The 16763-nt window shown below is 34.7% G+C and overlaps 1 protein-coding gene across 1 annotated transcript; it reads right to left on the bottom strand.

The window, feature by feature from the left end:
• Positions 1 to 3180: 3180 nt before the first annotated feature.
• Positions 3181 to 14765, bottom strand: LOC122358164 (janus kinase and microtubule-interacting protein 3-like). The gene is made up of 15 exons (XM_043257947.1): positions 14709 to 14765; positions 14622 to 14643; positions 13987 to 14114; positions 12079 to 12204; positions 11605 to 11688; positions 9388 to 9450; positions 9176 to 9274; positions 6515 to 6610; positions 6196 to 6249; positions 6053 to 6118; positions 5893 to 5961; positions 5654 to 5731; positions 3838 to 4041; positions 3601 to 3666; positions 3181 to 3411 (listed from the first exon to the last, which is right to left on the bottom strand). The coding sequence occupies exons 1-15, from the start codon at positions 14763 to 14765 to the stop codon at positions 3298 to 3300; spliced, it is 1326 nt and encodes a 441-aa protein (XP_043113882.1). The 3' UTR covers positions 3181 to 3297.
• Between the last annotated feature and the right edge of the window lie 1998 nt (positions 14766 to 16763).

The raw sequence follows: 16763 nt of genomic DNA, 5'->3' as shown, positions 1-16763 counted from the left end.
TCCTTGACAAATCAGAAATCCAAGTAAACTGAAACCCTTAAAAGAAAGATATTGCTTAGAAGTCTTCCATAGCACATTTAACATCATAGACATTATGTTTAGGAATAAATTTAGTCTAACATTTTTTCCATAAATATCTTATGAGAAATAAAATAAATGAGAAAAAATACTAAAATAATAAATATATGAAAAGGTATGATAATGTAGATAGCGTCTGACCATACAAGGAGACACTTTGGAAAGAATCTCTCCATGTACAATCTATTTAATCTTTGCTGTATAACAACAGGACTTAAAAAGAGATTTCCTGTGTTCGTATGTGTGCGTATAAACTTTCAAAATAACTGGAAATTTCTCCTCTGAAGACGCACTTGCTCTATTCTCCCATAGAGTGCTGTTTGTTCTAGGCTTTCTTTTCAGCATTGTTCTGCTGTCTTGTGTGTCAATCACTTGCATTCAGGCATTCATGAGCTCGCCATTCATTCATCTCTCGTTTCCTAAATCTCATCATCTCCTCATACGCTCTCTGGACAGATGGTTCTGTTTGCAAGGACGTGTGTTGGCATGGCTGTGACGTGCATCATCTGCCATGTGTCATGCCTGAGAGAGTACAAGTGCATTTGCATGGGTGTCTTAAACAGAGCACAAGTGTAAATGTTCCATCTGCAAGATCATTAGCGTTGTTAATTTAGGGGTGAACATAATGTGGGGAGAGACTAAAAAAAGATAAAAGTCTGAACCACAAATAACACTCTGTTGCTGGGGACAAATAAGGCCATACACAGTACACAAACTGCAATGGCTAGTGAGTGTATAAGATGGGGTGTACAATAGTGAACAGTTTCAGATGGAGTATACACTATTGAGTGCATTAGATGGAGTGCATCATATGTAGTGTACACATTCTTCATACATTTTTCAAATGGAGTACATACAAGTGATTGGATCTGATAGCGATAGGCATTCCTGAATATACAGGTGCATCTCAATGAATTAAAGTGTTGTGGAAAAGTTCATTTATTTTAGTCCTTCAACTCAAATTGTGATACTTGTAAATAAAATATATTCAATGCACTGAAGTGGTTTAATTCTTTGGTTCTTTTAATTGTGATGGTTTGGCTTACATTTAACAAAAAAACATTAATTCACTTAACAAATTAGAATATAGTGACATGCAATCTGCAAATGTTTTCTGAGCCTATAAAATTGTCTCTTGGTTTGGTTCAAAAGGGGGGAAGACTGCTGTCCAGAAGACAATCATTGACACCCTTCACAAAGAGGGTAATCCATAAACATTCATTGTCAAAGAATCTGGCTGTTAACAGAGTGCTGTATCCAAGCATGTTAACTGAAAGTTTAGTGGAAGGAAAAAGTGTGGAAGAAAAAGATCCACAACCAACCGAAAGAGCCGCAACTTTATGAGAATTATCAAGCAAAATTGATTCAGCAAGAATTTGAACGAACTTCACAAGGAATGGACTTGAGGCATCAAGAGCCACCACACACAGCCTTTTGAAGATGCTGATTTTATTTTCCAGCAGGATTTGGCACCTGCCCACACTGCCAAAAGCACTAAAAGTTGGTTAAACTACCATGGTATGCATGTGCTTGACTGGCCAGCACACTCACTGGACCTGAACCCTTATAGAGAATTAATGGGGCATTGTCAAGAGGAAAATAAGAAATAATAGACCAAAAATGCAGATAAGCTGAAGGCCACTGTCAAAGAAACTTGGCCTTCTATGCCACCTCAGCAGTGCAACAAACTGATCATCTCCATGCCACGCTGAATTGAGGCAGTAATTAAAGAAAAGAAAGTATTGAGTTCATGCACGTAAATGAACATACTTTCCGGAAGGCCAACAATTCACTAAAAATGTTTTTTATTGTGCTTATGAAGTATTCTAGTTTGTTGAGTAAATTGGTGGGTCAAAATCATCATCAAAAAAAGAACCAAAGACTGAATGTATTTAATACACAAGTTTCACAATTAAATGAACTTTTCCATGACATTTAAATTTATTGAGATGCACCTGTAGATAGTCAATAGCCATTCCTGAACATAAATCATACTGAGGGTACACAGTGAATATTTATTAAAAGGAGTACAGACTAGTGAGTGCAGATGGAGTGCATCGGACAGAATATACACTAGTATACAGTGTTGTATATCAGTCAGCATGGTGAACGAATGGAAGGATCATATAAAGTGTGTGATATGAGGACGGGGGCTGTTGTGAATTATTTGGGGTGATTAAGAGACTGCGTCAGCAGCGTGGGGGTCTGCATCTTTTCCCTCTCATCCCCACCAAACTTCTGTTCTGAACTAAAAATACGTCCTGCCAGAAGGCACCCAGAGAGGAAGAGAGAATGTGTGTGTGAAGGACAGTTTGAATAAAGGTATCTGAAAATAACACATTGAACAACTCTGAAAATAACTGTGTCAATTTAACACATGGGAATTCACTAGCCGGAGCAGCTTGTATTTACTGGTTTGCGACAGGTGTCCATCATACATCATCATTCATTCATCACTCTCTCCAGATGAGTCCTAATCTGTACTATGTTTAATCATGTAGCTCACACTGATTAAATCAAATCTCTCTTTTTCTGTCCAACTCTATTTTTGACAGTCAAGTTTGTTCAGGCTTTAGATGAGATAATCTCTCTGGCTCAGGAAACTGCACGTGAACACGGGTGGTTTATTTCCTGTTTGTCAGCAAGTATGAGAACATTCTGAGTTGTTCAGCCTCACTCCTGCTGATTTATGTCACCTGGTAAGACTTGCACAGTAAAATGAATCCAGGTAAGGTGAGTGAAACAGTCTGCATCCCTTTTTTTCCTCATGCCAGATGACAAAAAGATGAGGAACGGATTATTACTTTACTGCCACCTATTGGCTGATCTAAACAATAGATCACGCCATGTCCTGTTTATGTCTGCTGTAAACTTTAGAAATGTCCATCATTTTAATAAAACTTTCAAGAGCATGTGTGAAAAAAATACAACTTTATTTATTGAAACTAAAAGCAGTCTGACAAGTGCTGAAGTGTCTTTAAATACTCATTATAAAATAGTTATGGTGCATTCATTTATATTTGTTCACAGAATTTCAGTTGGACAAAACAAAATTAAGCAGCCTCTGGAACTTTTGAAATACGAATGTTTCTCTCTGAAACGTTTCATAAAATATTTAAAAACATGTTTTGTACAACAAACTGAGGAATGATTGTGTTACAAAGGTTTTAGTGGCAAGATGAGTTTGTATCTTTGTCTTGATACTGCACCTCTGTTTGTTTAAGAAAGAAGACAGAAAAGAGACAGAAAGAGATACATAGAAAGAATATGATATGTGTGTGTGCGTATGTGTGTGTGTTGGGGCAGGGGATTGTTAAGGCCAGAGAATAAAAGCTAGGAGAAGAACAAGAAAAGGAACAAAACTATAAATTATAATAAACACAAATTTCAAACAAGAGAGAGGAGAGGAAACGAGGAATCAGTATTACAGACCAGTTTGAAAGAGCATTTAAGAGACAGCATCTATCAAGAACATGATCTAACACTGTAATAAACAAGAGAGAAGGACACATCCATACACACCTTCTCTTCAATCTCTTTGATTTGTCTTCTCTGCATGTCAATCTTATCTTCAAGTTCTCTGATCCTCTGTAAGACAAATAATAAAGCACATGAAACACAAAAAGAGATATGCAGAAGACTTTATTTCATACAATGAAAGTGATTAGACACCAGGGACAAATATCCACTTTCATTATGTGGAAGAGCAGCTTGGACAAGTACATTTTGGTATTTTAGCTAATTAACACAGATCCTAACCTGCTGTGCAGACTGGAGAAGCTCCATGCGCTGTTGTAGGATGAGCGTGTCAGCATGGCGACTCTGCCGCAAGATCTGTCTCCGCACTGCATCCATTGATTCGGCCAGCTTTGCTCGCTGCCTGTCACTTAAACTCTCCCCCACACAGCTCTCTGGATCTTGCTGCAGTGCAGCGTATAACGTGGCCTCCAGCTCCTGTACCCTCTAAAAACAAAAAAACCCAAACAAACAAAAAGGGTCACAAATGTAAACCCAGAACAGAAAACTAGTAATAAGGTAAGTAATATGTATCAAAGCTGAATAAATAAGCTGTCCACTGATGTATGATTTGTTAGGATATGACAATATTTGGCTGAGATGCAACTATTTAAATATCTGGGTCCATATTACCAAAACATCTTAAGGCTAAAAGTAGTTTGTAACTTGCTGATTTAGCACAAAATCTTAAAAATAGTGGACGCGTCAGTCCTAAATTTAGCTCTGATAGTATTTCACAAAGTGTTATAGCGCTAAAACTAGCCCCTAAATCAGTGAAATGTTAGGAGTTATGTAGAGGACTTTTAAGTCACTAAGAACAACTCACAAATATCATAAAATGGCTGTTGCCAGCAATCTGCCTCGGAATGTAAACATTTTTAGATTCATTTGACGATATTTAGCTTTTAAAAAGGTATCACCTTGAGGGTTTAGAGGTTATTCCAAGTTTGCATGTCTTACTATCAGCCATGATTATTTGACTCTGTTAATTAAAATGCTTTTTATATGCATTTTATATATGTATATATATATATAATTCAATTAGTGACAGCCTGTATTTTAAAGTCTTTATTTGAATACTTCTTTATTTTGAACATTTATATGAAAATGGCAACCTATCATTGCCCTCTGCAATATTTTTATGAAAAAACCTTTTTATGAAGACTCCTCTCCTCTCCTTTCAGCCAGACAGAGTGTGCATAGTGCTCACATCATGCACAGCAACAAGGTTAACCCTGCCCATACTCTTAAGGAATAAATAGTCTTAAGTCTTAAGCTAAATGTTTGCTAAAAGCAGCTTTGTGGATAGGGTTTTCTGAGGGTGCATGCAAAAAAAATCTAAATATTGAGGAATATCACCTTTAGAGTTGTTCAAATGATTTTCTTAGCTATGCATTTTACTTATCAAAAATTAAGTTTTAAAATCATATTTTTGGCATGAATACAAATGTATAATTTTCACAAATACAATGTATTGTTGGCTACTGCTACAAAACTGTACAAAATATTATTTAAAATGATTATTAATTACTGCAATCAATAGCAATAGAGTACATTCTTTTTTCAATACAGTATGTTCCCAATAACTGCTTTTGCCAGACATAAACATATAATTATTTTAATAAAAAATGAGCAAAATACATTTCCTGTGATCAACCACACCAATGTGATACTATTGTTTAACAGTCTGATTTCAGTAAGATGTTTTAACCCCCAAATTTTAAATATCTATCTATATATATATATATATATATATATATATATATATATATATATATATATATATATATATATATATATATATATTTACCATTTTGGTCTATTTTCATTTCAGTAGAACCTTAGAATTAACATTTTCATTAATTGTTTATTTTTAAACAATAAATACAATGAAATTACACACAAAATATTTTATGTATATTCGCACAAATAGCACGTTTTTCTTTTTTTTTACTGACGTAAAATCTAGCAAAAACAGTTTTAACATTTGAAGCATTATAATATACACATTGATTATATGTAAGTATCCAGCAGTATCCGTTTACACTCAAAGCCCTACCAGTTGGGACTGATCAAGAGCTTGCTTCCTGTAGTCTAGTTCCTCTTCCAGGAAACCTTTCTGTTTACTGAACAGCTCCTGTTGACAACATCAGTTTACCACAGTCAAGACAGGAGCACACACAAATGATACATTTTTAATCACGTGTCATCAAGCCTCATCTATCACTAGACCAGCTGTTAGAACAAACAGTACAACACATACAGTACATCTAAGATGACACAAATGAATGTTCTCACCTTTTCATTCTCCAGATCAATCATTTTCTGTGTCAGAGCTGCCTCAGTGCTGTCGATCTGCTTCAGCCACTGGTCACAAAGACATAACAATATATTAGGACTACTTATAAAATATAAGGCATCTTATTTTTGAGGATTTAGAGAATGAAGGAGATGACACCTTTTCACATAAAGACAGCACAGTGCCTGCTTGAATGACTGTGACTTGCTCCTCGTTTCGCAAGTTCTGCCAAAAAAAGTGATCATTTCAACTCTGTTTTTTAAGAAAGGAGTAATGTGTTCACACAAAATGGCAAAACATACCCCATTATCTCCAAGAATGTCAAGCTTTTTCATGAGGTCGGGAATGATGACATCCTAAACCAAACCACATGAAGATGAGGCCAACATACAGTAGGTAATCATACAATACATTTATGCAACTGCGTAAATTGTGCATTTTATTGTATTGTGTATGAACTGTATAATTATATAAATCAGTGGAGCTAAACCGGCATGTTCCTTACTATACACATAGTAACTATACACATTACTGTACACATTACACTGTGCACATTACTATAGTTAGTGCATTATATAGTTTAAAATAAGTGCCTTATGCCAGTAGTGTATGGGTTTTTACCTTGACACCTTCTTGCTGGCAGTGAAGCTGTAGGCTACTGTTGTTTTCAGAGGCAGAGATTTGCAGGTTAAAGGCAGGAGAACGGCGTTCCCTCTCCTATTGTTTAAAAAAAAGGAACTGGTGGTGAAATATAGAGAAAGCATTTTTTGGCGGGTGTGGGTATAATAGTATCTAGTATCTATGATATTTCAGGATTGTTCAACTAAACATGATCACTGTTCAACAACAACCAAACTTCTCTTCAACATTCAAAAATGACAAAAATAAAGACATAAAGTCATACAACAGCATAGAGAAATATGATTTAAATTTTAGTCCTTTCATTAAACGATTGATTGGATGGGAATAAACAGTATGCACTACGCACATTTAAGGTACTATATTGTGTATTTTTATCATTATTTAAGAGCGACAGAATCACTTTTCTGAAAGACATAAATGTAGAAATGTAATAAAGTATTTGTATTTAATAAAAACTGTAATTGCAGTTAATATATCGATTAAATAAAAGACTATTTAAGTAGGTACACTTTCATAACTGTTTCATAACACACTTTGTAATGTAATTAAAGTTTTACTTCATAGTAAAGGTGTCCAAAATCATTACATTTATTTCACACAATAGGTTATGTATATATAAATACACACACACACACACACTATATTGCCAAAAGTATTCGCTCACCAATCCAAATAATCAGTCACAGGTGTGTAAAATCAAACACCTAGGCATATTTTTTTGTGTAAAAAGAATGGGTTGCTCTCAGGGGCTCAGTGAATTCCGTGAAAATTTGATAGGACGCCACCTGTACAACAAATCCAGTTGTGAAATTTCCTCGCTTAGCTTAGCTCAAGAACAGTGCACAGAGACGTGTTCTCTGGATTGACGAATTGCGTTTCTCCATCTGGCAATCTGATGGATGAGTTTGGGTTTGGTGGTTGCCAGGAGAACGGTACTTGTCTTACTGCATTGTGTAAAGTTTGGTTGAGGAGGGATTATGGTGTGGGGTTGTTTTTCAGGAGCTGGGCTTGGCCCCTTAGTTGCAGTGAAAGAAACTCTAAATGCTTCAGCATACCAAGACATTTTGGACAATTCCATGCTCGCGACTTTGTGGAAACAGTTTGGTGCTGGCCCCTTCCTCTTCCAACATGACTGTGCACCAGTCAACAAAGCAAAGCAAGGTCCATAAATGAAGTCAAATTGGAGCGGAAACTGAGAGCAAGGCCTTCTCGTCCAACATCAGTGTGTGACCTCAAAAATGCGCTTCTGGAAGAAACAATAACCTAAACCTTGTGAACAGCCTTCCCAGAAGAGTTGAAGCTGTTATAGCCATAAAAAGGGTGGACCAACGTCATATTGAACCATATGGATTAGGAATGGGATGTCACTTAAGTTCATATGCGAGTCAAGGCAGGTGAGCGAATACTTTTGGCAATATAGTGTGTGTGCATATATATATATATATATATATATATATATATATATATATATATATATATATATGTATTTTATGAAAATGTGTCACTATATTTTACAAGTATGCTAAATTGTACTTTTTGTCACATGGGCAGTTTCTTTTACTTGTATGAAAAGAATGGCCAGGATTGTCTTTAAATATTCATTATCTGTGTTTAACATAATAAAAAATGTAAAAAGGTTTGGAACAACATGAAAGGTAGTGGTGACATTTGACATTTTGACACTGACATACTACACACAGGATGCTTATAAAAGACTAAAACATAAATGAGGAGTTCATATCACACTTCATACAACATTGTGGAACAGAATGTATCCAAATACTGTGAATGTTGTTGAATATTATATATTATATCTGCTTGTGTTTCTCTACTTTAAAAAAAAAAAAAAATATATATATATATATATATATATATAATAATATATATATATATATATATATATATATATATATATATATATATATTCCCGAAAAAAAAATTATTTGGGTGAACTGTCCCATTAAGTACACTCAAAAACCTGATGTTTCAACTGAATTACTTTAAAACCACACACTTTGAGTAATTTTTGTAATCAAACAGTATGCACTTAAATATATGCAGGATTTTGAACAGAGACAGAGCTCTATCTAATTTGCAGCTGCAGATACTGTATACTGCAAATTTAATTCTATAAGTTAAATTTAAATGTAAATTTCTCACAAATATTTCAGAATGATCAGACAGAAATATTCAGCACCTCACAGAGGATGCATAAGATTACACAAGCATACAAAAATAATATATAGGCATACATATATGTTGAGATGAATAATGATCTGCTGACTGAAAAGTAGACATGACCATTAAATAATGGTGAATTTGTGTGTACACAAATAAAAATGCATGCAGGAAGTGTAAATAAAAGAAAAAGAATAGTGAGGTTTCCTTTAAATAAATTTTATTTTATTAAAACTTATAATTAACAAAACAATAGTGATGTAAGTATACAGTTCTTGAAACAGAAAAAAAAACATTTAAAATGTGTATGAAAATATCTACAGCAACATGAAAACAACTCAAAATAGTGCCAGTTTTGTGTAAGTAGAGGGTAAAATGGATTCATGTATGTAGCTTGTGTAGACATGAGCCGGTTTTGGCTGTCCCTGTTTGCTGCTGTGGGAGCAAAACAGATTCTCTTACTTCCAGTTCTAGAATGCGGAATTCAAGCAGCTCATTCTGATCCAGGGTGTCTTGAACTTCCGAGCGTAATCGCATTTCACACTGCTCCAGCGATACTATCTACCACACACACACACACACACACACAGCAGAAGAAAGTTAAGTGTTCATGTTTGAGCATACAGTGTGTAGATAGTAGGAAATCTGTTTCAAGCAGCAGACAAAGACTGTACCTTTTCTCTGAGTTCCTGGTTCACCCTGAGAAGATTTTGCTTTTCCTCCACCCATTTTGAGTCCTGCATATCATAAAGCCACAGAGAAACACACACACCACTACAAATTACACTACTATTACTTATTTATTGCTTCTATTACGACTAATCACAAGCACAATCTGCACTCTTGTGTACTTTGATTGACCAATTGATTGATCTCAAATCAATTATCAAATAATCAGTTTTATAAACATTACACATTAAGCTCAGCATAAACAAAGAAACACAAAGAGCAAAAAAAATAAATCAGAAGCTAAAAGATGATAAATGAGCTGAGATTTATTAGGCTGCATGCAGGTAAGTCAATTTCCATATTTCCATATACAGGAAAAAAAACACAAAGCAACCAATAAAAGACAAGCAGAGAGCAGAAAGGAAATACATGCAAGAGCAGGCTGAAGAATGACAAACATACACTGTGAACCAACTGATCATTAAACCAAAAATAGCTATGTTGAATAGTTAGCTGGTCAGTTCTGTTTCGTTGAATAGTTCGCAGTTCTGTTTCACATACTACTAAAGGGTCATGAAACACTAAACTACATCTTCTGGGATTTTAACAAGAGTTGTTATATCATAGAAAGCAAGATTAGCATTTATTATTTTGTTTAATTATAGGAGAAATCTGGTGAAGCTTTTGCCACTATTTCCATTTAAATCATGTTTTTGCTTTGTAGAACTTTCTTTATCACATAAATTCTCTTCCATAAATCTGAATCATTTTCATAAAAATGTGCATTTAAATGTACAATTCCATGTTCAATATACTTGATCAATGAAACCATGTATAATATATTTATAAATAGAATATGTATTTGCAAGTTTTTTGGAGAAATGTGATGCATTTCACTTAATAAGAGTTCACTTAATCTAGAAGCTAGATTTCTCTGTTGTCTGTCTCCTCACTTTTTTCTCTACTCTACAGCACCACAACCATTTTTTATATAATTTTTAAACTGTAATGGATGTTGAAATAACATGCAACTGTTCCAAAAGAAAAACTAATTTTCTCCATATAGGGACTTAAAGGCAGACCTGTTGTTAGCTCTGAGGTTACTAATTGATGATACATGCTATGGTATTTCAAAGCCACAGGCCACATTATTTCAACATATTTTTAAAATAACCAAATTTAACAGAAGAATTTGTAGTGACAAAATACATAACCCATGATGCTGTACAGAAAATTGTACTCTGGGGGATTATCACATGTCCTCTGAGGCAGGTTGATGGGTTTTTGTAACAAAAATATTTTTATTAGCTTTAAAATTATAACGTAAATAACTGACTCACTGAACGCTGAGATCCGGCATCAATCTGCTTTAGAGGACATGTGATAACCCCCTGAAGGTATACAGGTTACATTTGTGTCACAGTACTATATATGGTCGTAGTAATATATCCAATTTACAAAGCTTCAAAATAATGGCCACTATCCACCCGCATTACCGAGCTTGTAATTTTTTTCTCTGACTGTTTATCTGAAAGAAGAAAGTTATATACAGTTCTAAGTTATTTTTGGGTGAACTATTCCTTTTATAGCTTGGTTGTCTTGGTTCATGTTCATAATGCTTAAAGACAAAAAAAATTCCTATGGGAAAATGAGTGGAACACATAGCTGTGGAACCAACAGCACTGAAAAAGTGGGTGTGCACTTATACACTTTATAGGGGAGTTTCATGACCCTTTAAAAACAGCAAGTAGTAAGCCAGAAATCCATTGCGAGCAGATTACGCCAATGAAAGAGCAGCAATATATTTGTGTCCTAGTACAGATTTTTTGTCAGGGGATGAGATAGATTTCAATTTTTAAATCTAGTGTTAAGGCATGCTGTGAAAATAAGGTTATAATATAAAAGGAAGAAGGCAGCAAACAAACAGCATAAATATAAATCGATTACACCATAATTAACTGTGCTGATTGATGTGGTTAAAATATACATTGAAAAAGCAAAGTTAAAAAGCACTGGTCAAGCAAAGGAAATAATGAAAACTGTAAAGTTTGACAGACAAAATCTGTACAGTATGACTGCTCCTGTGGGGGAAGTCACATGATTTGGTGCCATATCCTCTCTTTGTAGCGCCAGCACACAAGCATGGCTGTCAGAAAGACAAGCAGCAAAGCCAATGTGACTGGAGTCAGGGGTGTCTTCTCCCCGCCCTCTTTCTTATTTACCTGCCCCTTCTCTGCCAAGCTCCGCTCCAGGTCGACAATCCGTGCATGACAGCCAATCAGCTCCGTCTGCAGCTGCTCCCGTGTCTGACGGACAGAGCACAGAGCCAATCAAAGAGCCAGCCTAGGGCATATGTACGCATAAACAATCTATATTGGCTTTTTTTGAATTTCAAAAGAATTTCAAATGACAAATGTTGGAAAATTTGGTAAGCTTCTTTTTTTTTTTTTTCTTTGAGGCAGGAATTTTCGGCCATGCTTGCTACAATGCTGGCTGTGATCAACAGATGAGTGGTATTTCAGTGTGGGTAAAGGAGATTCTGAAAAGGTCTTGGAATTCATTTCAACTGTATTTGAACAAATTATACAAAAAGAAAAACAAAACAAAAACATAGAGGTAAGAAAAGGATCCTTCAGAATGTCCAGTGTTGGTGGGATTAACCATGCTTCTGTGGAGTTGGCGTCATGGGTCCTCACCCTGCAGTGTCTCTCGGGGTCCAGAGGCCCCGTAGTCTCCTGCAGAAGTGCGTAAGCTCGCTGCAGTGCCTGGTACTCTCGTGTCAGCTGCCGAAATCGCAGCTCTGCCTCCTCTCGAGAAAAGCCCTGATGAATAACAAAAAATCTAATTCCATTTGTCACATTTGTTCATAAGAATTCTGGCTAAGTAATTCCCAGCTGTTGATGAAAAGTATGCACTTGTTTACCAAGAAATATGCTAACCTTCAAGTTGTTCTAAACCTGTAGGACTTTCTTTCTTTTAGTGAACACAAAAGATTATAGTATGAAGAACTGTGACAACCAAAGAGTTCTAGCAGAGGTGAGGTGAAAAGTCATATAGGTTTGGACCATCAAGGGATGAGAAAATTATGTCAGAAATGGAAAAATCTGGGAATTTTTCTTGGTGAACTACCCCTTTAAGACAAAGCACAGATAAAACCAGCAATTTAATTCGAGGATCCAACAAAGCCAGATTGTGCAGAGGACTGTATTATAATGTTCCAAAACAGCATTACAGAAAATCAAGATATTATTATTTAAAAAAATTAATCAAATTAAGCACATAAAATAGATGACATTTTCTATGTTTTATATTGCTTTATGATGAGCAGATACTGTATATGTACAGATGAAGCTGGATATCATAAATAAAAAGTAAGAATCAAATTTGTGTCTAATTTTTATGACATTTAGTCATAAGGAAAATCTTATTTAATGAACAGCATATCTGAGGGAGCTGAAAACACCACAAGAACACATTGTTATGGGATCGTCTTCATTTTGCAGTTAATGACTTGCTTATAATCCCACTCCTCGTTAACAAGCTCTGGCTATCAGTAAACAACATGAAAGTAGGGAATGAACAAGAGAACTGCTGAGGTGCCTCATTATGGTCCCTTGAGCACAACACTTAACTGCATCTGACCAAATAACAAGCCTAATTCAAATGAATGTTTTGAATTAAACAAACTATGTAGTTTGACACCATGTTTACGCTCTTTCAGGCAGCCAAATTTATTAAATGAATATGCAGGCTACAGTTTTATACTGTCAGAAAATAATCTGAATGTTACGGCAAGTGTTAATGATTGCCATGGTACTGCTGTGTGGCTGCTAAAATGTTCAGAATTGTTTTCATTGTATAGTTACACATACCAGCAAGCAGTCATCTAAAAAAACATAAAAATAAAAATATAAAAAATGATGGACATCACAGGAAAATACGATTTAAGAGAAGTAAACAGAATTAAGATTCTAACTGTTCTACTTGATTTTGGGACGTACACTACAATTCAAAAGCATAGGGTCAGTATATATTTTTTTATTGTCATTTTGTAATGTAATGTGTCATTGCTGAATAAAAGTATTAATTAACTTTAAGATTTAAGATACTTACAGCATAATGTTACAAAAGTTTTCATTTCAAATAACAATTGTTCTTTTAAACTTTTTATTTATCAAAGAATCCTGACAAAGTGCATCAAGGTTTCCACAATTTTTTTCTTTTTTAGAAAATATTTTCCCCACAAAATTAAGCAGCACACCTGTTCTCAACATCTTGAGCAACAAATCTGCATATAATAATAATTATAAAGGATCGTGCAACACAAATTGTTGCTAAAAATTCAGCTCTGCTATCCCAAGAATAAATGGTAAAAATATAAAACATAAAAATAATATTTATTTTAAATTGTAAAATATGTCACAATATTTTTACTGATTTTTTAGATGATCAAGTAAATGCAACTTTTATGAACATACAGTAAGGGAGGGAAAAATCTAATTGACCTCAACCTTTTGAATGGTAGTGTAGCTGAGCAAGAGCGTTTTGCAAGAGTGTTTTGTGCAAGTATTAAGGTTTGTAAAATAATTAATTATACGACATACATCTTCAAGATCCTCTTCAGGGGTGGCAGGGGTGTGATCTGTGCGGTCGGTGTTATATGATGTCAGAGATGATGTTTCAGAGTCAACAGATTCTTCGTCAAATCCAAAATATGTCTCACAACATGCCTCTGAAAAAGAAAGTAACCAACACTTAAATATATATACATATTTACATTAAACTAGTGTAATAATATCACTTACTAATCTAAATCCAATTTAACTTTCAGACAATATCTGCAAGTATACCAAAAGGAACATGCTGTAATTATCTGCAAAGTACAGTTTGATTCTCCTCTCTATTGTTCACCCAGATAAAAATCCACCCACAGGAATTATGTTCACCTACCCAGTAACAGCAGTGCAACTGAAAAAAAATGTATGTAAGTGATTTAACAAAAATATGACCTTAACAGCTGCTACAGTTTGGAATGTCCTACATGAAGTGCATTACTGTAAAATCTAAATATTTATAAAACAAGGGAGTCAATATTGTCATTACTACCAACATATGCTATGAGCACAGTGTGACTTGTTTCTAAATCCAGAATTATCATTTAAAAATTTTAATGGACTGTACAGTATGTAACTGACACGCAGATAGATATCCTTTGAATACACTATATAATCACTCTTACCATCGTGTTTGTAGGTCATCTCCTGACAGCCAGAGAAATACAGACAAACCAGAGCACACAGACACAGGAACATGGGAGATACAGCACCAGCAAGAAGTACTCTGGCATACTGGATGTGGTTATGTGCTCCTCATTCAGTGTCATGGTATGCGGTATATCCTTTTAACCTCTTTAATCAGCATCCTTCTGATCCAGCATCCATCAACAAATGTGTTTTAAAGCCTGTGTAATGTCTTGCGTGAATTTATAGTCAAGTCCACTGACTCCACCTCCATAGCGGTTCTTGAGAACTGAACAACTAAACCCCACCCACAGTGCCACAACACACACACAGGCTTACTTCAATAAAACAAAAACATCCAGTACCAATTACACTATAAAGCTAATTACAAAAAGCATATGTTAATTGTTTCAAATATTACAGATCCACCCTCAAAAATTTTAGGATGAATAAAACATTATTTCATTTAATTAAGTAGTTTTTTTAATTCAAGACATCTTCAAATGTTCCCAAAGGAGGTTTTGAATAATCATATATCAAAGTGCATTGAAGTAAACCCAAACACATGCAAACACGAAAGAAGAAAGTAAAATCACAGCTGTGCTACCAGACTTTTGTATTATGACAATATGGTTTTAGATGTTTTGGATGACTGGCTTGTGTCATTTGGAGCTAAAAACTAAAATTGGAGACTGTTTAAATCATGTTAAGCTGGTGAGAAAGCATGAAAAGGAAAAAAGGACTTAACTTGACTCACTAGGTCTCGAGGAGGCCCAATTAATGTGCCAATGTTACCAGCACATACATGAAAAAAAACACATGCATACACACACACAGGTGCGCACACACACAAAAACACACTCCTCTGAGATGACAGTTTGCTTAGTGACAGTGTTCATATGCTTTAAAGAAAGAGCAAATGTAACCAGAGCAAAGGCAAATATGGTTTAAAATAATTCTATGAATTGAAGGATCAAGCTCACCCTGGGCAACAGTGTTTTTAAGCTATATTCTTTTGTTGATTATCAATATGTCCACGTTCCTGAAAGCACATCCAGACATCGCAGTGAATACATTGCTAACAATACAATGCAACTTTATTCAGGAGAATGTTTAAGAGAGTTTTTACATTTAGTATGGTATGTTACAGTACAAGTTTAAACTTCTGTGCAAAGATTTAATGCTCACCAAGACTGCATTTGCTTTATGAAAAATGCATAAATGAAAAATATCATAAGTAATCATAAACAGATGTTTAACATTTTAAAATGCAATTTATTTTGTTATGGCAAGCCGAATTTTAAGCAGCCATTATTCCTCAGTGTCACTTGATTCAGAAATCATTATAATATTCTGATTTAGTACTGATTTGATAGAGATAGAAAAAAACATGATACATTTATTTTGCTGAGACCTTTTGTCCAGTCTTGCTAATTAAATGTATTTAAAAACTACTAAATTTAATTATGTAAACACTGTCACATGCAATACTGCTGTATTGCTGGAATAACTGTAATATCAGCCTGTATGCTAACAGAAGTCATTAGGAGGAAAGGAAAATGAGAATGACGCAGTAATTCATTTCTAATTAGGCTTTGCCTTAATGAAGTAAACAAACTAATTAACAAACACAGCACTGATTACCAAACACAAATAATTACAGGGTGAGACCAATCAGAGAATATAGCACATACAGTACACACACACACAGAAACAAACACAGATACACACATACAAAGACTATGAACTAAAAACCAGGCAAGAGACACAAAATATGTATCTCAAAATAGATTTACTTTTTAAATCTCCTGGTGTTATTATGTGCTTATCATTACAGTGTTCATTTTCATAACTGTAACTAAAATGTAGTATCTTCTGAAACTTTGTATGTGGGGTAAAAAACACTTACTACACTTTCATGTAGTGCGTAATATAGAAGTTTGTGGATGTAAAAGGTCTGAAAAGTGCATGACACATAATATTTCTTTCTCAAATAAAAGAACTGACTCTGAACTGTCTGAAATGATTCCACCCTTACTGCTGGCACAAGCCTACAAATATACATAAGGATCTTTCTGCCTTCTATTTCCTGTACTACACAAACCAATTTATATATACTCCCAAAGAGGATGTTAAGGAAT

The sequence above is a fragment of the Puntigrus tetrazona genome, chromosome 14 (genome assembly GCF_018831695.1).
Source record: "Puntigrus tetrazona isolate hp1 chromosome 14, ASM1883169v1, whole genome shotgun sequence".
Taxonomy (NCBI): Eukaryota; Metazoa; Chordata; class Actinopteri; order Cypriniformes; family Cyprinidae; genus Puntigrus; species Puntigrus tetrazona.
The sequence above is the reverse complement of the archived record's forward strand: the minus strand, read 5'-3'. Positions and strand labels throughout refer to the sequence as shown.